The sequence below is a fragment of the Pimephales promelas genome, chromosome 11 (assembly GCF_988280905.1).
Source record: "Pimephales promelas chromosome 11, fPimPro1.hap1.1, whole genome shotgun sequence".
Classification (NCBI taxonomy): Eukaryota; Metazoa; Chordata; class Actinopteri; order Cypriniformes; family Leuciscidae; genus Pimephales; species Pimephales promelas.
In genome coordinates this window covers 17,574,463-17,597,774 of record NC_142779.1, presented here as the reverse complement: position 1 = coordinate 17,597,774, position 23,312 = coordinate 17,574,463, and the positions used below count along the sequence as shown (strand labels likewise).

The 23,312-nt window shown below is 37.2% G+C and overlaps 1 protein-coding gene across 1 annotated transcript; it reads right to left on the bottom strand.

Annotated features, from left to right (window-relative positions):
• Window positions 1-293: 293 nt before the first annotated feature.
• Window positions 294-22,604, bottom strand: prkcha (protein kinase C, eta, a). The gene is made up of 14 exons (XM_039672416.2): window positions 21,719-22,604; window positions 12,963-13,026; window positions 12,145-12,298; window positions 11,642-11,676; window positions 11,467-11,549; window positions 11,072-11,201; window positions 10,826-10,959; window positions 10,405-10,545; window positions 9,478-9,651; window positions 5,667-5,821; window positions 4,759-4,897; window positions 3,629-3,817; window positions 1,566-1,712; window positions 294-1,037 (listed from the first exon to the last, which is right to left on the bottom strand). The coding sequence occupies exons 1-14, from the start codon at window positions 22,067-22,069 to the stop codon at window positions 789-791; spliced, it is 2,145 nt and encodes a 714-aa protein (XP_039528350.1). The 5' UTR covers window positions 22,070-22,604; the 3' UTR covers window positions 294-788.
• Window positions 22,605-23,312: the final 708 nt, after the last annotated feature.

Here is a 23,312-nt window from a genome sequence, read left to right as displayed (position 1 = left end):
TTCCACTTTCTTACAAATTGTTTTCACAACTGAAACTACTGCACAAAAAGTAATAATGGGAAATCTGTGGCAAATATGCTGAGACATGACAGCAAATGCCAATAGATATTTTGCTCTGTTCGGACTGAGAAGATCCAAATAAACAACATTAAAGAATGATGAGGAAGTGCCACTGGCCTCAATAGAAAAAATTGAAAATGGTCAAAATTTCACCTGAGTGCGTTCACCTTTAACCTTTCAGAACAACAGAAAGGAGATGCCATCTAATGGAGTCACAGAATAAATGTCTAAGATAACTCAATACTGTAACCTTTATCAACAATAAAATACATCTACAGATGCTTGAGTGAATTATGGGTGAAATTCTGACCTTAACCATAATAGCAAACAAACAAACTAATAGACAAAACAACAAACGGCATAGATGAACAATGAAATGTATGAAAATATTTTACAAAACTTTTGAGTCTGGTTTCTTGACAACAGAACAATTTTGACAGAATTAGTGCATGGCAGATGGTGTTAGAGACAGTAAGTGCAGAGGGGTTCAAATCAAATTTCATAAACATTTAGAGTAGATATGAGCCTTATTAGATACGGAAAAGTTCATGTTCGGATTGGTGTAAACCGGTGTCTTCTGGTTATAGAGCGTCTCATTGAGATCTTTGCGTATCACTCACTATGCGTCTGACACAAAGACAATTAAACTGTTGTGCTAAAGCATAGGCCAAGTTTCAATAAACTGGTATCCAAATGTTCTTTTAGACTGCTCTTGCAAGTCTCCAATGTCAAAATTCATTTGGTTCTATCACATCAGAGAATTCTCCTGCATTCCGTTCCTTCTTTATGACGTCACACGTTTCTTCGGCTCTACTTTGCATCTCCGAAACCACATTCAAGAGTCCAGGAGAGGTAAAGGAGAAGTCACGGAACTCATCCTGATTGATGGATGGGATGATGTCATCTTCAATGGGCGTAAGAGTAGCATCCTCTTGAGTGAAATCTGGATCAAAATTATTCACATCTTCTGCAGTTTTCTGGGGATTTTAGATTTAAAAAACTAAAATTATAAATCTACATTTACTTTACGTAAGCAATAAGGTAAGAGAGGCTGTGCTGTGTCATGACTAAGTAACGGCTGAAGGGCGTTGTTAGGCACGACGCGAAGCGGAGTGCCTGCAACCCCTTCAGCCGTTGCTTATTCACGATACAGCACTTGCCTCGAGTACCTTATTGCTTTTATAAAACGGTTGCCACACAATATTAAAGTAAAAAACAATGCAATAGTGCAACTTTCTTGAAGTAAAATCACTAAAAGCCTTCGTTCCGCTAGAAAAAAATAGTCCCTGAGCATGAACAGCAACGTTCCTATGTGTAAAATGCATGAAAGCTCAAATAAAAACAACATAGATCCGCAGTGTTGCATAGCGATCAATAGAACCGTTGGGTGAAGTGTTCATAGCCGTGTTTTATCGTGAATAAAGCACAGCTCTTGACCAATCAGAATCAAGGATTCGAACTAACCGTTTTATAAAGTATATTATAATTATTAATTTTTCACTCACAATTCTGGGCTTGAAAGGGGGGTCAAGCTCTCGCCGGTTCAGTTTGTCCCAGTCAATGGCAGTAAAAAATGGGTGACTGGTTACAGCAGTCTCTCCACCCTCTGCAGCCACACAACCCAGACGGCGGGAGGGATTCTTTGTCAGAAACTGAGCAAAATAAAAGCAAAAAAAAAATTGTCATCATGCATTTGTCTATAAAACATGCATGTACTTTAAATGTGAAAGCAAATACACACCAGATACTGTATATTTAGGGCCCGAGCACTGATGGTGAAAGGACCCTATTGTTTTTGCTCTGTTCATTATTATCTCTATAATAAAAGAATCACTTTTTAGATGGCCTAAACATGCTCGAAAACTCATGAAACTTTGCACACGATTCAAAAGGTGTAAAAATTTACGTGTGATATGGTATTCAAAATTGGGTGGGGCAAATTCTTTAAATTATTACCCCCACATTTTTCCCCGGCTCTACGTTTCACGTACAGGTATGAAATTTGGTGCATACATGTAATGACCCAATACCTACAAAAAAGTCTCTTGGAGCATAGCCCTAAACACAACAGGAAGTCAACTATTTTGAACTTCGTCCTAGATTTTGTGCATTTTCGTAATTTTCTGATGTTGTACTTTAACAAAATCCTCCTACAGTTTTGATCTGATCCTCTTCAAATTTGGTGAGTGTAATCATGAGGCCTTTGCGATGTTAAATTGTGAAGATCTTGAGTTTTCGTCGAAAGGTGTGCCCTTGGCAGCCTGACAAATGTACACCCAATTTCAGCCTTTTGGTGATTTGTGCATGAATATGTCATATAGTTCAATATTGCTTGCAGTTCTGATGTTGCTAGGTAACCACAGACAGCCTGCAGTAACTCAAGCATACAATGTCCAATCTGCCCCAAACTTCACGTTTGATTAGAGTCCTGTCCTGAACACATGACCATGCTCATATTTGGTTATAGCAATAGCGCCACCTGCTGGTAGCAGGAAGTGTGCAAATAAAAATCCTTTGACATAGTCTTCCTATATTTATTATCATTACATACTGCCCACCGTGCTCTGTTTTCCTAAAACCGCCAGGTGGTGGCGGGGGGCACTGGTGCGAGGGCCCTTTTCATCGCTGCTTGCAGCTTTAATTCAGTTTAGGTTTCGATATTACTATATGTGAATTTAGGCATTATACGCATTAAAAAATGGTTTATTTTGATTTACTAAAGATTACATTTAACAGCATTACTAAGTTACAAGGGTTTTTAAGATTAACTTTTGGTGAGTGTTAGATGATAGCAAAGGAAATCTCAATGTAAAAAAAAAGGGAAAATTAACATGCATAATTTAATACCCAATATCATGTCAATACTGATTAAAATAAAGTATAATATAAATAAATGAATAAATAAATTAAATAAATATATATATATATTTTTTTTTCTTACAATGGTTCATGTGTTTTTCTGGGCCGTCTACATAACAGCACAGCGGTGCAACAGGACTGAGGTCTGCCATGCCATTCCAGAAATAGAATGCTTTTTAGCCACTCTATTGATCTATTCTTTGACTCTTTTAAGTCAATGTCATGCTGAAGGACCCATGTTTTCAGTTTTTTTTCATTCCAGTCAAATATCGTAACATTCAGCAATAGGATTTTCAGATTCAACTGGGAATTTATTGGTCCTTCAATAATTCAAAAAATAATCCCCAGCAATACTACCACTACTATGCTTCACAGTGAGAGCAAACACTATAGAGTGAGAGAAGGGGGGTTGTGTGCCTGTGTATATTCAATGTGAAGAGTCTTTATTTTTAGCTAGTCATGTGAAAGCAGTGGATTGTGGATCGAGGCTAAATATAGTTATGTAAGAGAGGGAAAGAGCATGAGGAACAGAGAGAGATCAGATGGGAGGTATTTACTGTTTACTGATGTTCATTGTTGCATGAAGTGACAGTTTAATTCACACCATATGCCTCCCACCAATCAGGACATTTAAGCAGATACTGCTCCGTTCAAAGCAATTCATGTCTGTACGACTCCAGAACTCTTAAGCAAACACTGATCAGCTCACCCCTTTCAGTATGTCCACAGCATTTGTGCCAAGCCAGGATGCGTAGATGATCTCTTCGGTCAGGATGGACTCAAAAAGGTCATCCTCATTCTCTGCCTCAAAGGGGGCATGTCCAGATAGCATCTCATACAGAAGCACACCGAGAGCCCACCAATCAACCGAAGGCCCGTACAGCAACTCCTGAAGGATCTATAGGCCATATGAAAATCACATTTATGACATCCTATCATTTCACTCTCTTTCTCACACATCACACATTTATGTTCATCTTGTCACCAAAACGATAGACACCAATTAGAAGCACACAGTTTATTTCTACAAAACCTCTGAACTATATATTATACTATGCTATTATTATATTATTATACAACTTAATGCATTTAGGCAAGTAGACATGGTCTAGAAGATGAATGAACTTCAGAATAGGGAAGGTGATTTAAGTGACTTAAGTGAACATGCCATGATTGGTCTGAGTTTTCATAAACTGCTGATTTATGGGGATTTTCAAGCACAACCATCTTTAACATTTACAGAGAATGGTCTGAAAGGAAAAAATTTGAAGCTCCACTGAAACTCTCATTTGGACCTTGAACCGTTTGGTGCCCAATGAAGTCCATTATGGAGAAAATCCTGGAATGTTTTCATCAAAAACCTTAATTTCTTTTCGACTGAAGAAAGAAAGACGTGGACATCTTGGATGACATGGGGGTGAGTAAATTAATACTTTTTTTAAAAGTGAACTTCTCCTTTAATGTTGAGTCACTGTAGTCACTTGGACTATTTTAACGACGTCTTTACTAACTTTTCAGGGCTGGCAGATAAAATTACAAGCAGCCTATGAAGGAGTCAGCCAACTCTCAGATTTCATTCTGAAGATGAACGAAAGTATTTTTAATTTCTGGTTGAAATAACCCTTTAATAACACTAAAGCCAAAAAAAAAGATCCATATTTGCCTTATGTGTGTTCCCAAAGAAAAGAATGTGAACATTTCTGAGCAGAATCTCTGACTTTGCATCTGATTCATTCCAACACACTTCTGATTATGCTAGAATTCTGTGATGCGTAATTGTGTGTGTATTTTAGACAGCCGTTGATTGCTAGATAGAATGTCATGGAGTGTTTGAATCACCTCTGGAGCAATGTAATCTGGAGTTCCACAGAAGGTACCCGTGACAACACCTTCAAACATTCCTTCCTTACACATGCCAAAATCAGCCAGCTTACAATGACCATCCTTATCCAGCAGAACATTATCCAACTTCAGATCCCTGAAATAATATACAAGCACATATAACAATATGGCCATATTCAGACCATTATGGCAGAGAGAGAGAAATGTTATATGTTAATATTTTTGTTTACTTGGTAAACCACTGCATGAAAATCACTTGGTAAATCACAAAGATAAATTACTAATGGCACTTTACGTCAAAATAGTTATTTACCTCTCACATACACATGCATTCAAAATAGTATTTATTCTTAATCATAAATTCATATTCAGTCCACACAGTAACTGCATTGAGCGCTGAAATTTTTTGCCATTTGCTTTGTAAGCCAACTCATATTTTGCTCTCTGCTTTATTGCCTTGGCTGGGAAACAGCACTAGCACTAAAAGGACTACCTCTTTAAAAGGTCCATGTGGATAAAGGTTTGTAATAATGGAAACAGAGTACAAATGAACCTCAGAAGACACAGAAATGGAATTTTAAAAAAAGTGGAAATTTAGAGAATTTACAGAAAAGGATAGTTCAACCGAGAAACAAAATTTGTGTCATCATTTGTTTACCCTCTTGCTGTACCAAAAAATAATTTGTTTTTCTTTCTTCCATAGAACACAAAAGAATGAATGAATGTTGATCAGGGACTGCAGTTTGGAAAAGGGAGGCCTGAACATTCAACTAAACGTTACCTTTTGTGTTCCACTGAAGAAAGTGTTTGGGATGTCATGGCGGTGAGTAAATGATGTCAGAGTTGTCAATTTGAATGAAATATCCTTTTAATTTCTGCTTTGAGTGCATTTCTGTGCGTCTAACCTGTATATAATCCCCTTGCTGTGAAGGAACATGAGAGCAGACGTGATCTCTGCAGTGTAGAACCGGGCTCTGTTCTCCTCAAACTTTCTGGATTTCTGAATATGAAACATCAGATCTCCCCCATTCACAAACTCCATTACAAAAAACAGACGGTCCTGTGAAAGGATTAAGAAATTAAGATTAAGATTCAGCTATAAAACAACAATAAACACTAGATTACCACCTACAATATCAGGAAATCCAGCTTCTTAGTTCAGTTTTTAAAGCAATGGCATGTCAGAGCCATTAGAAGATTCATGGGAGAGCAAGATGAAGCAGAAACATAAATAGTGTTGTTCAGCAAAGACTGCAGGAAACACAGTATTTTTGGGATTATGAGGGTTGGAAGGTGATCTAAAATGAAAAGCATCGTAAGTTTGAATTGACAGCATGCTTGAGTTCTGCAAAGCCTATATATCAAAAGCAGACCGCACACCCAGGGACCACCCACAGTCCGTTTACTGACCATATGATGCATGTTGCACAAAAAACTGGAAAGCACTTGCGTAAAGCAATCATTTTCAGTTTAATAAATAATCAGGGTAAGATGCGACAAGTTTTGCTACAAAACTGACCATATTTAGATATTTAAAAAATACTCATTTTGTTTGTTATAGAAGAATTTTTTTAATTATGAAAAGGTTAAGTTTTCTCCAAAATATTCTGGATTCTTATTTAATTTTTGCAGAATACAGCTCACATTTTTTATTATTTCATGTAGCATGCTAAACCCTTTTTAAAGAAAAGCAATTTTAAATAAAAACGTTTTTAATTCATATTATAAGTATATATTACTAGTGCAATGCCCATGCAAAATCTGTTTTTAGTAATTGTTGGTTTGGTAAGTTTGAGTTACTATTACTACTATTACACAGGAGCCTAAACTCTGAGAAAACGATAGTGTTAAGTGTACCAGAATAAAATATAATATTCATAATTAAACAGTGTAGCTGACTCACAGATTCAGTTAGCATCTACAAATGAATAAGCGCAACAATTCAGGGGAGGTACAGACCTTGGCTGGAGCAACAGTGAACTCAGAGAAAACGCTACGCACACCTGTCAAGGTGAAATCCATCGGAATAACGGTTCGAATAACAGATATTCCCGTTCAAAATCAGTTTTTGAGTGTGTTTTTAGTAATTGTTGGTTTGGTGTGTTTGAGTGCTCATTGTTACTATTACACAGCAAAAGTTCAGTGACATTTTTATTTGTGCATGGTTGAAAACAAATACTGATACTGATGCTGATAAAAAAAACTATATATATATATATATGATTTTACATATTTCTTGGTTGACATGTAATAACTTTGTAAGGAAATACGGTAGCTGAAAAATGAGCTGCATCTGTATCAAATTTTGTGGAGATTGGATAAAGGAATCAAAAGTTACAGCATTTGGAAACAAAGTAGCCTGTTTGTTCAGTTCTTGACACCCCCTATATGGCATTTTTGAAATGTTCCTTCATGGAGAATATCTTGTCACAAACGCAATAGATTATGTTTCATTATGTTCACAACCCACTCATTATGTTCACAACCCACTCTAATGTCAGAACATTTATTTTTTAAACCACAACTTCAATGTGCGCTTCTTTTACCGATATTTTTAACAATATCGTTTATTAACAATATCATTTCTAATCCAAACAATGTCAAACTCGGCACTGCACATACTCGTGCCCGTAGCAAGACAAGTCAGTCAAGTTTGAAATCCATCAGACTAATGGTTTGAGAGATAGTTGATTAACGGACAGACGTTCCTGTAATTTATAGATAGACAATGATAAATTTAGACAATTTAGCTGAATTTCCAATTTGTCATTTTTTTATTCAATAAAAGCGTTAAGATTTCTATGTCAAGTGCAATATTAAAAGGTAGATGGGTATTTACACTTTTTGGACCAATTTCTTTAAAAAAATCCCTTTACATAAATCCTTAAAGGGTTAATTCACCCAAAAATGAGCACGACAGCACCACGACGCATGTTGTCGTGTTGATGTGAGAGCAGACATAGCATGATTGCACATTGGAGATTAATATCTTGTAAATAAAGTGGTAAACTGTGGTGTTGTTTTTTGGCACAAAACAAAGCACTTGTGTTGCTTCATAAAATTAAGGTTAAACCACTGGAGTCACATGGATTACTTTAATGATGTCTTTACTAACTTTCTAGTACTTCAAAGTAGTAGTTGTCAATGGAGGGACAGAAAGCTCTCAGATTTCATTAAAAAGACCTTAATTTGTGTTCCGAAGATAAACGAAAGTCTTACGGCTTTAGAACGACATGAGGGTGAGTAATCTATGATGTACTAACCCTTTAACTGAATGTGGTTGGCTACTTTTCATCAGTCAGACGTTTACTTCCTGTCTAAGGAAATATTCAAAGTGGACCATATCCACCAATGACCAAACGCAACACAAACACACACAAACACTGTGAAACAGTCCCACACACCAGAGATCATCGATTTTCACAGCCACATTACATTGCCATCTCATTTAACCTGACCCCAGAGGGTCATGAGTGTGCTTTGTATGTTGCTCACGTGTGGAGGTTTATTAGATTGATTGTATGTGTCAGGGCTGTGAAGGAGCAGAGAAAACACGGTTCATAAATTATTTTAGTCATTACAATTACAGTGTACACACGTCAGCAAGACCTTCAGGATGATTCTGGACATCCATGTTCACGTGAACTCTGCAGTAATAAATCCTGAGAGCTCATCATGTCAGATCTGTTCTGCTGGAATGAGGACTGCTTAAATCCTTTTGCAATCAGTGTGTGTGTGTGTGTGTGTGTGTGTGTGTGTGTGTGTGTGTGAATGCACATTTGTTAAAACCTTGTATACACTTAAGGTAGAGTAAGTAAATGCAATGTAACCAAATGAAAGAGTGTGTATAATATTTCAAGAGGGTCTGAAAATGAGCCCGAAAACACACAGAAAATGCATTGTAGAATGCAACCCCGATCAAAACAAATTGATGACAATTGACCTGTGCTTAATCTGCTGGAATGAAGTCTGTCCTTAAATCCTTTTGCAATGAATTTAAATGTATTATTATTGTCATAGTACTATTGTCACTACTGTTGTAGATTGCTAGAGCCTATGTTATTATTGTTGTCATGAATATGATCATTATAAATACTATCATTGATACTACCACCACTAATACTATATATATATTTGTGTTTGTCAAAGTCACTATTACAACTATTCTGATACTACCGAATTGTGTCACAGAAAGCGTCTCGTGTGCCTACATATACCACTTTGTCAATGACTGTGTGGGGCTGTTTTGTATTTTTCTGTTCTTAGTGGGGTTTTTTTCTTTGTTTTTTCCTTTCCTCCTTCTGTATTGTAAATGTGTCTCACTGATTTCTTACCTGGTATGTGTTACTGTTTTGTTAATTTGCAAAAAAATAAAAAATAAAAATCCTTTTGCGGTCAGTGTGTGTGTGTGTGTGTGTGTGTGTGTATGCACATATGTTAAACCCTTGTGTACACTTAAGGTAGAGTAAGTAAATGCAATGTAACCAAATGAAACAGTGTGTATAATATTTCAAGAGGGTCTGAAAATGAGACAGAAAACACACAGAAAATGCATTGTAGAATGTAACCCAGATCAAAACAAATTCATGACAATTGACCTGTGCTTAATCCTCTACTGCCACCTACCAATGATGTGAAAAACTGCATGCTCTTTTTCTAAGAACATAATTCAGTCAGTATGTACATGTGTGTGCGTGTGCATGTGTTTTCTCTCACCGGTGTCTGGAAGCAGCAGAACAGTTGAGTGAGGTAAGGATGAGTGGAAGCGAGGGATAACACTCGTTTTTCTGTCATAGTGCACTCCACATCATCATCCTGCAGTATGATGTCTTTCTTCAAGACCTTCACTGCAAACACTTGATCTGAATCGTTCAACCGGACCAGCATCACCTATTTAACACACACCACATAAAAAGCATGACTTAAAGGGACTTAAACTCCCTCAGAGGTAAACAGTTGGGTTTTACCGTTTTCGAATCCATTCAGCCGATTTTCTGATATTTAGAAGAATATCAGTAACCAGACAGTTTCTGGTCTCATTGACTTCCATAGTATATTTTTTTCCTACTATGAAAGTCAATGAGACCAGAAACTGTCTGGTTACTGATATTCTTCTAGATATCAGAAAATCGGCTGAATGGATTCGAAAATGTTCAAATTCAACTATTTAACTCCGAGGGACTTGTAAAATGAGCCTATTTCCAAAAAAAAAAAAAAGGAGTATCCCTTTAAAAGCATGTAGGTTATCTTTTCTTTAATTTGTAAGGGCATATTCACTCTGAATTTCTGGCACAAAAAACAAATATTTTAATATGAAACTGCACAGAGGCATATTACACTGTTTAGAAGTAATTAGTACTGCAATGATCTAATGTTTTTTCAGAGCATATCATTTTTTTCTGTAAACTGGAAAAACCAAGAAATTAAAAAATATATTTATTGAGTAATATTGGCCTATATTATTATATTGTCGTTTTTTAAGCAGGTGAGTGACTTAAGCATGTAATTTATTTCAGATAAGGACAAAAATAATCACATTGGAATCATTTGTTACATGAACACACAATCACACTGGAGTAGTGTGAATACTTTTGTGTAACAACTATTCTGCAAACGTTGTGCTACATGAACTTGAGCACAGACCTTGCCAAAGCTGCCTTTTCCCAACACCTGCAGAAGCGTGAAGTTCGAGAGTCCCAGTTTCCAACTCTTCTCTTTTTTAGATTGCCCTCGATCTCCTCTCACACTCAACGTCCGGAACTGAGTGTCCATACCTGCGAGAGCCTGAGGAAAGAGAGAACAAGTGATTTTTTTTTTCTTACAGTCTTCATTAGATTACTAGGCATTTTATCTTTAACTATTATTCTGTAGATGGTCTTGTGCTACTTCCCTTAATTTCTTTTCTTACTTCCTTAAAGTTTTAGCCCTATTTTCACTGCATGCAGCCATGTGAAATGCACAGTAACAGTATGTGTGATGTCATTAAAGCACAATACACAGAGCGATTCACAGACAGATCACATATGCACTTTCTAAAACATTGTGTGCACGTGTGTAAACATACCATGGAGTTGCGTTTGGTCATTCCTCCTGGCTGAAGGCCCATTTCTGCCAGTTTATTGGCTAGCTCTACATTGTTGACTCCACAGTTTGGTGCTACATTTCCCTTACAGCGGATATGGACGTTCATTTTACAAACTGCAGATGGAAAAACACAACATACTAGATGAGCATCACAAGACAGTATGATTAAGACTGAATGATGGATTTCTGAGGAACAAGGGGCGGTGACAAAAAAATAAATGAGTACTTTTGCAGTGCAATCCTTGCCGTACGAGGCCCCACAGCAAAGAGCCACAGTGGTCACAGAAGGTAGGAACCTTATAATTGTGGATGTTGAACTTATGGGGAATGTTTATACTGAAACCCTGATTTGTAGGCTGTAATGAAAAGGAACAAATGCATAACATAATATATTTCAGCAATTCTTCTCCTGACTTGCAGGTGGAGAAATGGCACTGTTTATCAGGAGAACTGTTTATCAGGACACAGACAGTAGTATTTTTTTTTTTTCAATTCATTATCCAAAATAATAATTAAAAAAAAAAGTCCACTGATAAAAAACAAAATCAGATCAAACCATCTTGAGAAAATACACACACAAAAGGACTACATAAGTATTTTAGGGTTAGGGTTGCGTGTTACCTGTTCCTTGGCAGGTTTCTTCATGCGTGGACAAACCGTAACCACAAACTGATGGCATCGCTTGTGTACCACACAGGTGCAAACTAACAAACATGCACACGGCTGATTATAACATCCATTACAATCAATTTAAACTCAGATAATATTAATTAATATAGAAACAGTGTCCACTCACCTTGACATTGGTATCCCTGTTTTCCAAAAACACCCCTGGAACACAAAAAACACACAACATTTGTGAAAATGTTGTGCACTCACTCACATTAAGCATTAGTACACAAACTTCCCTGTAAAACACATTTTTTAACATACAAATTCCTGAGTTTTAACAAAGTAGATTTCTTCTTATAATGATAAACTTTGTTTGTATAGAAAAGCCATACAAATAACTAATTTGTAGGAATATACACCTGCAGGATGTCTCTGTCACCCAGTGAGTTTGTTTATTAAATATTTTAGCTAATTTGATTATGAAAAGTAAGTGTAGCTATCTCAGGGGAATGCATTCTTAGGGTTTAAAATCATCCAGCAGAATTCCAAAGATTTGCCCACCAAAGTCAGCACAGAAACTCCATCAAAAATGCACAATTTCTCATTTAAAATAAAAAAGTGTTCATTTAAAAAAAAAAAAATTGTAAGAAGAAAAAAAGATGTGCATGAACGTGTTAGGTGCACTACCATATAAATTCTTTGCAGTGGAAGCAGAATGTTGGTTGCTTTAGGAAGGTCGACATGAACTTGTGCCCGTTAACTTGGTGAATTTTCCTTCGAACTGCCTGCTGCCGTTTTCGATTAAATTCCTTATAAGTACGTGCATTTCCTTCAGTGTCATCTAAACACAGACATACAAAAAAAATGTATTACTTCATGAATCATGATGCATGATCTTTTTAGAACACGTGCTGTAGGCATTTTGCTGTAATGCCATGTAACATTCTTTTGAATAAGTGAGGGGAAAGAACGACAATTAAGGGCCCCCAGTTAACTGGTATTATTAGGTCTCTTCTCTGCAGGCCTAACCACAGGCCTTTAAAAGGAAGCCAGCTTTACACCCTCCTGCACAGTGTGTGCGATTCACACATAGCATACACTTCATGCATAAGATGCTCTGACAGATGACTGAAGTTGGCTTTGTGTCATTGTGTGTCTTAGAGCACTACTAACATGTGTTGACGAGTCAACAGCATGGGGAGGAAAGTAGGATTCCTTCCTTTAGTGAAGTGTGTGTGAGAGTGTGCATTCCCATTATCATGGCTTAGACAGTGCATTTCATCAAGAAGATTTCTACATTTTCATTTTACTCCATCAGAGGCTATGAAGCCGACCCTGTGTGTTCTCGGTACGTCCAAACAAAGCCAGAATGACTGTCGAATCATTTTTTTTAAATGACACTCAGTAAAAGTTCTACTTCTGCATAAAGTAATTTAAAAGAAAGAGAGACAGAGATAGAGACGAAAGGAAGCAAGCACTATGCAAATGAGAGAGGAGGGACTTACCTTCTATAAATGTGCCTGTGAGAGTAACCAGAATGTAGACCTTACCCTCAGGTTCAAGGTCAACCTGCAACACAAAAACAGAAATTGATGTAATTACATTAAATATAACTTTAGATGTTAAATATGAAATAAGTTAATGTTAGACAAACTATTAACATTAAATATATAAAACAATTAGAAATAACACAAGTGAAGGTATACAGAGATAATTTAGATTCCTTCAAAAGGCTTTCTGACCAGTTTTACAGTTATTTGTGACTGTAAGAGTAATTTCTTGACAAAGAACTATTTATTAAAAAATATATATATATTCAATGACTATTGAAATTCCAATTACTTTATGACCTTTCAACATTGTAATATTTTTGTAACTCACACTGATAACAGTACTGAACTTTTTTACCCAACTGAAAATGTAAATGTCAGGCAGAAGTGAAAAATTAGAGCTGGACTTCAGTTTACTGTAGAGCAAAGAAAGAGTAAAGAGATAAACGGAAAGACAACCCCCGAAATGGAAAGAGACAGCGAGACGTAAGGGGGGCGTTCATGGGCCTGTGGTAAACTCGAGTTTGTAGAAAACCAATTTTGTGGGCATGTGTAGACCTGCGTGTGATACAGACCTAAATCCAATGTGCCTGTGTGTGTGTTTTTATTTGAGTCATTGGTTAATGAAATGTTGCAGACAAAACTACTTATTTATACAAGATAAAACTTTATTTATTTTTTTATTTATTTTATTATTCAGCATAAACTATTTTATTGTGGGAAATATAAAGTATGGTGTAAAGTAAATTCTCTGAAATATCTCACAGAGCAATCTTATTCCATATAAAATTTAAAGGGTTAAATATTTGTGATGTTTTCATCTTTTAATCAACTGAGCCATTTTTAGCCAATCAGAAAAGCTCTTTACCTATCAATCATGTTGTGCGTTTCTGTTTACAGACATCAGGTTCGCTGATGTCCTAGGAAGACTGTGGTTGAAGGGGGAGGTGGTGGTCTAAATATAAATCTGCTGTTATTACGCAAAACAGCTGAAATAAAAACAAATTGAAAAAATATTGTGATGCATACAGGTAGCCATAAAAAGCTCTGCTAAACACCTAATTCTCTGTCTCTCTTTCACATTAAGTAGTACTTTTTTAAATAATTGTTGCTTTAGCAACTTTCATTTGAATTCAATTTAATATTTTTTTTCCCTACCACACACATACTTCCTTTCATTTGGTCAGAACTGAAAGTAGACAAATTCACAGAGACTGTGTGGAAGGAGAGACTCTTTAAACTGCACAACTTCCATTTTATCATTTTTTTTAATGCTAGTTTCACTGACTGATAAAATTGCATAACAGAAACTGCTGAATTCCTAAAGGCTGTTCCCATATAAGCTAACACACACACACACACACACACACACACACACACACACACATACAGTACACTTACTTGTGTGTAGCGTTTTGAACTGCAGGTTTCACTACATATCATTTGTCCCAAAAGCCTGAGGCTTTACACAAACAAAAATACACACAGGATTCGGAGACGTAACCTTGGCGACATTAAAAAAAAAAAAAAAAAAAAAGGCAGCTGCAAAGGCCGTGTATGAGGATGACTACCTGTGGAACACAATAGATAATGCTCACACTAAAGTTCAAGAGTTTGGGGTCGGTAGGAGTCTCTACTCACAATGCTGCTTTTATTTGATCAGATATACTGTAAAAACAGCCTGATTTGATGCTTCAGAAACATTTCTTATAATGATCATGTTGAAAGCAGCTTAATATTTTTCAGGAAACCAAAAGAACAGCGTTTATTTTAAATAGAAATACTTTCTAACAATGTGAAAGTCTTTACCGACACTTCTGATCAATTTAATGAATACTGGCTGAATAAAAGTATTCATTTCTTTTAATAAAATCGTAATAGTCACGTCAAAATCGTCAAAAATCGTCAAACTTTTGAAGTTTGGTATTGTCACAGGTCAGGGTGGGCTCTTAGTGACCGGCCGGCATCCCTGACATGCACGCCACCGTGACGAGCTAAACCACAGGACACAACAGGCAGGACGACAAATGGGAAGTATAAAGGGACACTATGCAGGAACAGCGACCCCTAGAGTTGCTGTGGACTACTTGTATTTAACATTACTGTCGTAGGCACTACGTCTAGGCAGGATCCAGGTCCGTTCTCAGTTCCACCGGCAGGACGGCCACCTCAACTACCGCTGAACTGACCTGACTAAAGCAGCCATCTTTACCCTTTCTCACATGTTGGGGGTGCACAGCTCTTGAACAGCTCCTCCAAACAGGCAGAGATAACGTTCATGCCGAGCAATGCTCGATGGGTACCCAGGCAATGGTCTCTGACAATAACAACCCCCTTCTGCTGTAAGGGGACACCTTGGACATGGAAGTCAACAACCACATACCCGGTGTAAGGGATACAGAGTCCATTTGCCCCAGGTAATATGAGTCACGAGGCCTCGGCTCCTTGAAGCCGATGGTCCTTGAAGAGCTCTCTGGACAGGCTTTCCAGGGAATATGGTCACTTGAGAGCCAGTGTCAACCAAACATTCGCTCTTCACCCCAGTAACCCGGATCTCCACAGTGGGGCAATGCCGACCCCGTTGTCCCAGGGGCAGACATAGAAAAGGGGTCTCTTGAGGGGGTCCTGGCCACTTGATTCACAGTGGCCGGCGAAACTAATAGAAAAACTCGGGAACCACGTCGGGAGCCGTAATGTCGGCTAATATGTCCTGATTCTCCACAACTATTACAGATGGGCCTACCCTAGTCTTCACACTGGAACCAAGGATTGACTGGTCGTCCAGGGTGACGTCTGGGCTCTCGACTCCCGTCAGAGTAGGACAGTTCAACGTGGGATAGGCACACCACTAGATTGACCCCAGGTGGCATGACTATATAGCTCGGTCAAAGTCAAAGATAGCCTTGGCAGCAGCCCGTGCAGCTCCGGGCGCGGCTAAAGTTTCCCTCTTCGCTCCCCCCTCTAGGGATCCCAGAACAAACTGCATTTTCTGTTGATCACTCAGCCCCTGTAGGCCGGCCAGGTACTTGGTATGTATTTTGCTATCCTGGAGACTCAGCTCTGATCCCAGTCCTCCATAACGCTATGCTCAAGAGGATCCCATAAACACCAGCATGACTTGTTACCATACTACTGGCACCTCGTAGTGAACCTGCGGCCGCTTCAACTCAATCTCTTTTCGTTTTCCTAGTCTCTTCCAACCGGGTTTTATAATCTTTTTTCCATCGTCGAGTGTCTCCGTGCATCATGTTCTGGTTGATGTGTGCGACGTTGTTGCCGTTAAGCATGCCGTGATTCTCGCAAGATTTGTCGAGGGGCTCCTCTCAAACTTGCATTGCTGGTTTTTCCAGCAGCTTTAAACTGACCTGTGTGAGTGCTAATTCAGCACTTGTGTGTAGTTCAGTAGAATGAAATGTCCTTATTCTTTTATATCCGCGGGACTCGCATTGTGTGTGGCTCGCATTGTTCAATTTTATGCATAATGGTTTTTACTGAGATTAAATAAAATAAATTCTAAACAAGCACTTTAATTAATAATTTAAAATGTACATGAAGTTTAACCTAAAATAAGCCTGGTGCTAATAACAAAGTGTATGTCCATGTTACTGTCCACTAGATGAACAAATGTTCACATTTGTCAAGACACGTAAAATCAAGACAATCAGTCATTCTAAAAATAATGCTCCTGTGCATTATAGGAAAAGAGAACTAACAGTACTTGGGTTGATTAATAACGTTAAAAGACAACTTTCACCACTTCTTCTGAGTGCAGGCAAGCTGTGTTGTGTGTGCGCATGTTTGGTTTGGTCACTGAAATGCTGACACTAAGTGTTTTATAACTAATTTTCCTATAGTGGTCTGCAACAGTGTAGAGTTAACACACTCACTAACATGAACTACTTCTGAGGGTGGTGTGTAGACATGGAAATTGTGATCTTTAGACCATAGAAGATGCTAAAACCACAGAGCAAGAAGTTTCAGCTGGTTTTAGCTACAACCCTACAGAGAGACTGATAATCCAAATCGTACTGACTGTAACCACTGATCATGCATCAGCATCGCTACATTTGTGTCTAGAATTGCAATGCATTGTCGGACATGGGTGCAAGTGTGAAGCCACATTTGATGGTGGAAGATGATAACACTCATAACCTCAGCACTTCTGCTGTTCACATGGTGGAAAAAAATAGCACAAAGCAAAAGAGACTAAACAAAGAAACAACACAACAAGACAGATTGATATGTTTGTGATTATATTGCGAGGTGAATCTTTGTTTTGTCATGCTCTGTTGTATTGCATGGTGTTCTTTTGTTTATACAAAAGAACACCATGCAATACAACAGACCATGACAAAACAAAGATACACATCACAATACAAGAGAACGAACAGTGTGAGGTTTAGGGGAAACCGTGGAGAGTGCTGCAACACCAGTGGTAACAACATTATGGTATGACGGTGGTAAAATCATTATGGTACGACAAGAACCAACCTAAATAAGCAGATTATCATGTCATTTAACATATAACACAAGCTTTTCACCTCATAAAACATTTGTAACAAAGTAAAGTTAATTTAAAAAAAGTAACATTTCAAAAAAGAAAGATCATAGCTACAGATAGAGAGGGCTGTAACGCTTTCTAATGTTGCCCAAGACACAAAGGTTGCACAAAAGATCAAAGATCTAGACACAAAGATTGCACAAAAACAATGTATAGGCTACCTTTGCCAAAACAAGCTAAGCTACTTTAAAAGGTGCAATGTGTAAAAAAAAAACAAGCTAAGCTACTTTTAAGGTGCAATGTGTAAAAATTAAGTATCTATTAACAAATGCAATTTGTTTTCAGTGGTGTATTAAGAACTTACTTAAAAAAACGTAATGTTTTTACTTTAGAATGTGACGTATCTACATAACCGCAGGCACCCCCTTCTATGAAGGTCGACATATTGTGACGTGATGTTTCTACCGTAGCCGACAACGAACAAACAGCGCTACAGAGGGCGTTTTGTCACTACTTTTAAAGATAAGCTGTAGCTACAGTATAAGCTAGCCATAAACACTGTGAGTAGTGACTTTTCCCTTGTCAGTGGTGTAAAAAAATGTAGTTGGATTGTTTCATGTAACTTAGTTCTTCTCCTTCGCTGTGTTATGGCTTAGCTATGTGGGGATAAATGTGCTGGTTACGTTCGTGAGACAGCTGATTAGTACTCATGTCATTGACCGTAAAACAGTATGTTACAGGAATCCCCAACCTGTCGATCGCGGTCGACAAGTCGATCTTGGAAGCATTTTAATTCGATCACAAAGAGTTTTCAAAATCAGACAAAAAAAAGCCTATTGTGTGTAAAAAATGGTGTCTAGGGGATGCAGAGGCACGCTCACTGTTACAATAATGTCATTTTTGCCGCACGCACCTTTGGGATCATGCGGACGCGTTGAGTTTAAACAAGGCTTTATGCTTAAACCAGCTCAGCCACAGTAACAGCTCATATTCACTGTAAAAAGTAAAACATTGCTGTTTTTCATTAGATTTTTTTTTTATTCCAATAGCCTAAAATTATTAGATTGTTAAGTAAAATTACATTTTGTAATCTGTTTGTGTCTTTCAATCTATTTTCTTAGATTAATACAATACAAAATTATAACAAAACAATGCAAATTTAAATTATACATTCAATCAAACAACTTTTGCTAGATTAAGCATGGTTTGCGCATGTTCACACTTGAGAACTCAAGGGAAAGTGCTGGAATAGGCCGCACGCAGAAGTTGGAGGCTTATCTGCTGAACAGTGCAAAGTGAACAGGCCACATTTGTCATGTAAGGGAGAAATTCACTTTATTTCAGTACTCACACTATAATTTTTATAAGTTGACTTCCTTTTCTCAGTTTTACTAAGAGCCAGGTTAGCAGTGACCATTAACATAACATTAAAAGAGTTTATAACCTAGCGCAACTTATCTAGCGTCATGTAATGGAGAAACTCATTCAACATTTATTAAATACTTGAATATTATTAATTATCAAATATTATAATTAGAATTTATTATAACATTAATGTTGACATTAGCAGTGCAGGTTATTTACATAACATGGCGCCATTTTACAGCTAACGGTTTTCCTGGGAAATCCAAGAACTTAATATTATATAGACTGATTGAACAGATATTATGAAAGGAAAAAATATATAAATTTTCTCACTCTGACAAAAAAAAAGTTGTATTCAGTTCAATATATTGCATTCTTTTACCGACAATTAACGTTAAATGAATCACCTCAATATGTGAGTGACGTGTCAGTGACGTGACGTGTTCCCACTCAGAGTTTAGGCTAACATTAACTGGCTCTGCTCCGGGCGCTCAATGCCAATATGAACGCGGATTTTAAATACTTTTCTTAAAAGGGATAGTTCACTTTGGAAATAATTTTTTGATATGTTTTAGCTTACCTCAAGGGCATCCAAGATGTAGGTGTCTTTGTTTGAAAATAGGTGGTTTTTGAAAAAGTAGGTGTCAAAATTGAAAATACTGTGGAAACAAAGACACCTACATCTTGGATGCCCTTGAGGCAAGCTAAAACCTATCAAAAAATAATTTCAAAGTGAACTATCCCTTTAAGACATACATTTATGTATTACAAATCTTTGTTTTTATTGGTTCTATGTGACATTTTATTTTCTGAGTTACTGGATTTGGGGTTTTGATTGTCTGCAAGCCACAACCATCAAAATTTACACAAAATTTATTTGAAATATTTCACTTTATGTGTAATGGATCAATCTAATATACAAATGTTTACTTTTTACCTTAAATTATTGCAATTTATGAACTTTTTGCAGCACTCTTTATTCGTCTCGCCAGGATATGCCAGGTGATGGACTGGAGCAACCAATGGCCATCTTAATCAGTGACAGACACCACAGGGTTCTCATTGAGGGCACAGAGGTCCTCAAAAACATGTCCTCAACCGCAGGCGCTAGCAATGTTATTTGGACTGACGTGCTAAACCGATCCAAAATATCCAAAGTATCCAAAACAACTGAAATTCAATTTTGAGTTCTCAGAAAGTGTTACCCCCAAGAAAAATTACCCCCAAAATATGTCACCTCTTCACTCTTCTGCATAATCAATGACTGACAGACAGCATCCATTGCAGTGTTTTGATGAACACACACAAACATGCAGGATGGCAGAAATGACTTCTACCCAGTCTCCACTACATTGTGTAATAGTAGTTCAGTAGTTTGTTGTTTACTCAATGTGGCAATTTCTGTTTTGTATTTGATTTACAAGTATTTCTTCTGCCAAAGATGTTAATTCCTGAGAGAAGCAGACCAATGTTTTCAGGTATTTGTTCTTATTTCTTCTTGTTCTTATATAGTATATTCACATTTTAATGCTGCTATATCCAGCTAAACTTTTACTGCCATATTAGATAAATATATAGTTGCATAGTTTCATGTGGTTCCCTCTGTGTATTATGGTTTGCTATGTGGGGAGAAATGTTCTGGCTATGTTTGTAAGACAATCACCTGATTACTATTATTATCATATATTAGGACCCTTGATCCTCACCCGACTAGACTATGACTTTGTAAACTTTATCCATGATGTGGTTTATAATGGACTGTGGCACAGAAACAGTGACAATGTTTCTCACTCTTGGCGTACTCTGACTATTCTCCGCCGTCTCAGACGACGATATGTTTGTCCCGTTATAGCCACTGTAGCTTCTTCAAAAGGGATTGGCGAGCAGTGGGCTGAGCCCTTAGTGCAACTTGCAACCGAACCACTAGATGTCACAAAAAATACACACTGCACCTTTAAAAATAAAACAGCGTGGGCACAAGTTGCTTATGTTTTATGTATTGCTATATTTGATTCTGTTGCCATTTCATGCTTAAATTGCGGTTAAAAATTAAAATTACTAATTGTTTACTATTTCATAGCAGGGCAACTCAAACAGTACAGCATGGTGCTAATAATGCCAAAGTCATGGGTTTTTGATTCCCAGGGAATACATGAACTGACAATGAAGACAAAATAAACCTTGAATGCAACGTAAAGTACTTTGGTCTGCCAAATATGTAAACGTATATGAACATTTTTAAAATGTTTAAAATTAAATGAAAATTGGTAGGGTGATGGGGAAGGCATACTATTTACATTGAACAAATTACATTTGATTATCACAATAAATTAATGCATATAGGCCTATTTGAATATATTTCCACATAGCGTTCCAAAAGTACTCCATATTCTGATAATAAATCATTCGTATATTTCTAAATTTCTTAGAGTAGGAAAATATGGGAATATTGTATCAAAATTAGAATAGTACAAAAAAAAAAAAAAAACAGACACTCCTCAGTAGTTTTGTATTGTAGTATGCTGACAGTTTACGATCCAACATGGTTTTCTTGTGTTTAGTGTGCAACTAATTATAGAACACTAAAGAACAAAGCATTATGAAGATATTTATTTTTTAGCATTCTTAATTGCATTCTTGACTTATCAACATGCCCTTTTCTATACAAACACAATACCACCAGGTAGATCCATAGACGTTCACTCTGTCCCATCTGAACTTTTCAAACTAATTCATTCCAAGTGTCAGATGCCCACACACCATGCATGTGAAAATTAAATCTCTAGCAATTTAAAGCAAAGAAATCTCTCAGGTAAAGGAGATACATACGATAAACATTCCTCACCCATCCTTCAAAAGACTCCTCTTTGTTGGTAGTCTTCATTAGATCATCAAACTGGATGGTGCAGTTGGCCACGAAGTCATCGTATCCGATCGGTGCGTCATGAAAAACGGCCAGCTCTAATTGCTTGCCGTTGTTGACGTTAACGGAAAACTCCTCGTTATAAGTGGGCATGTTTGTTTTTTGCTTGGTATGCGTCTGTCCAATCTTATACTCGTCCACTTTTACGATAATATACGGGTCCAGGGTCTGGCTCGCCTTGTTGAACATCACGGCGAGTCGCATAGAGGCGGTCGTGGGCTTCAGGTCCACTGCCTCGCCGATGCGCAACTTTAGATACCCGTTAAACTTCATGATGTCCTCTGAACTGGAGCCTAGCAAATCTAAGCCTGACTGACTAAGTGAATGTTGTACATTGTATCACTTAAATAGGAACGTGTAAATGCGCAAACGCACACCAGTTAAAAGCCTTTGCATCTGAAACAAGACGCTGTTTGAAACACCTGCTTTGCGGAAGGACTGAAGCGAGTGGGCAGAATAGGGAAGTGAAGGAGTTTACGCATGATTACGCGTCTCCCTCAGGGGATTCAATCATAACAATAACTGTTTCTTTCTAGCTCTCTCTCTCTCTCTCTCTCTCTTCCAACCTAAGTTAACTGTTTTATCCGTTACGCGAGACTTTGTAACTTTTAGCCTACTCGCCACTATCACAATCCGTCCATATTTGCTGAAGTTTGAACTTAAACGCGTGTGAGATAAGAGTCTTTACTTATAAACTTACTCTGGGTCTATTTTAAGCAGACAAACCGAGCGATAGGGTGTTGCGGAGAAACTTTCCAGATATTTATATTTAAAAGAAGACACGAGTGTATCTTTGAAGTACCTGCATGTGGAAATATGTTGAAAGGGAAAAAACACACCTGTTTTTATTTTGAGCGTGTGGAAACTGGAAACATCCGCCACCTTTCGGCAGATTTTTCTCGTGTAGATTTATGTTGATTAACGGACGCGCGCACCTAGTGGTTCCAAGGAATAACGTAACCGTCAAAAGGATTATAATATTCGTTATTTTATATTAAATATTATTAATTTGCAAATGGCATTTGAAAATATTGTAAATAAACAAATGAATAAATACATAATCAATTGTAGGCTATATTAAATAAATATTTATTGGAAAGTTATTTATCTTAAGGGTATGTATAGGAGTTAGGCTTACAAAATGCTAGTTTGAAATATGAACATCATCCCATTTTTATTAATTATTAATTAAATCAATAAACAAATAAATGAATTAATACAATCTAGCTATATAAAAAGAATATTATAGGGAATCATTGTATTAAATGTATACACAAGTTAGACTGTAATAGGCCTTTGTATTTATAGTACAAGTCAAATGTCTGGGTACTTGACTGCATTCACAGAACGTTTCTCATGCATGATTTTGAAAATCTTTGTTTTGAAGGCTTAAACGTGCTATACATGTCAGAGGTCGGCCACACACCTCTGGAGCAAGGGGTTAAGTGTCTTGCTCAGGGACACATTGGTGACTCACAGTGGATTTAAACCCAGGTCTCTCACACCAAAGGCATGT

What these genes read in the sequence shown, in the direction of transcription:
- prkcha (XM_039672416.2), bottom strand. Translation starts at nt 22,069, where the DNA reads ATGAAGTTTAACGGGTATCTAAAGTTGCGCATCGGCGAGGCAGTGGAC. An exon ending in AGAAACCTGCCAAGGAACAG is followed by an intron (nt 11,202 to 11,466) that starts GTAACACGCAAC and finishes TTTTCATTACAG; the next exon opens with CCTACAAATCAGGGTTTCAG. An exon ending in CAGATTACATTGCTCCAGAG is followed by an intron (nt 3,818 to 4,758) that starts GTGATTCAAACA and finishes TATGGCCTATAG; the next exon opens with ATCCTTCAGGAGTTGCTGTA.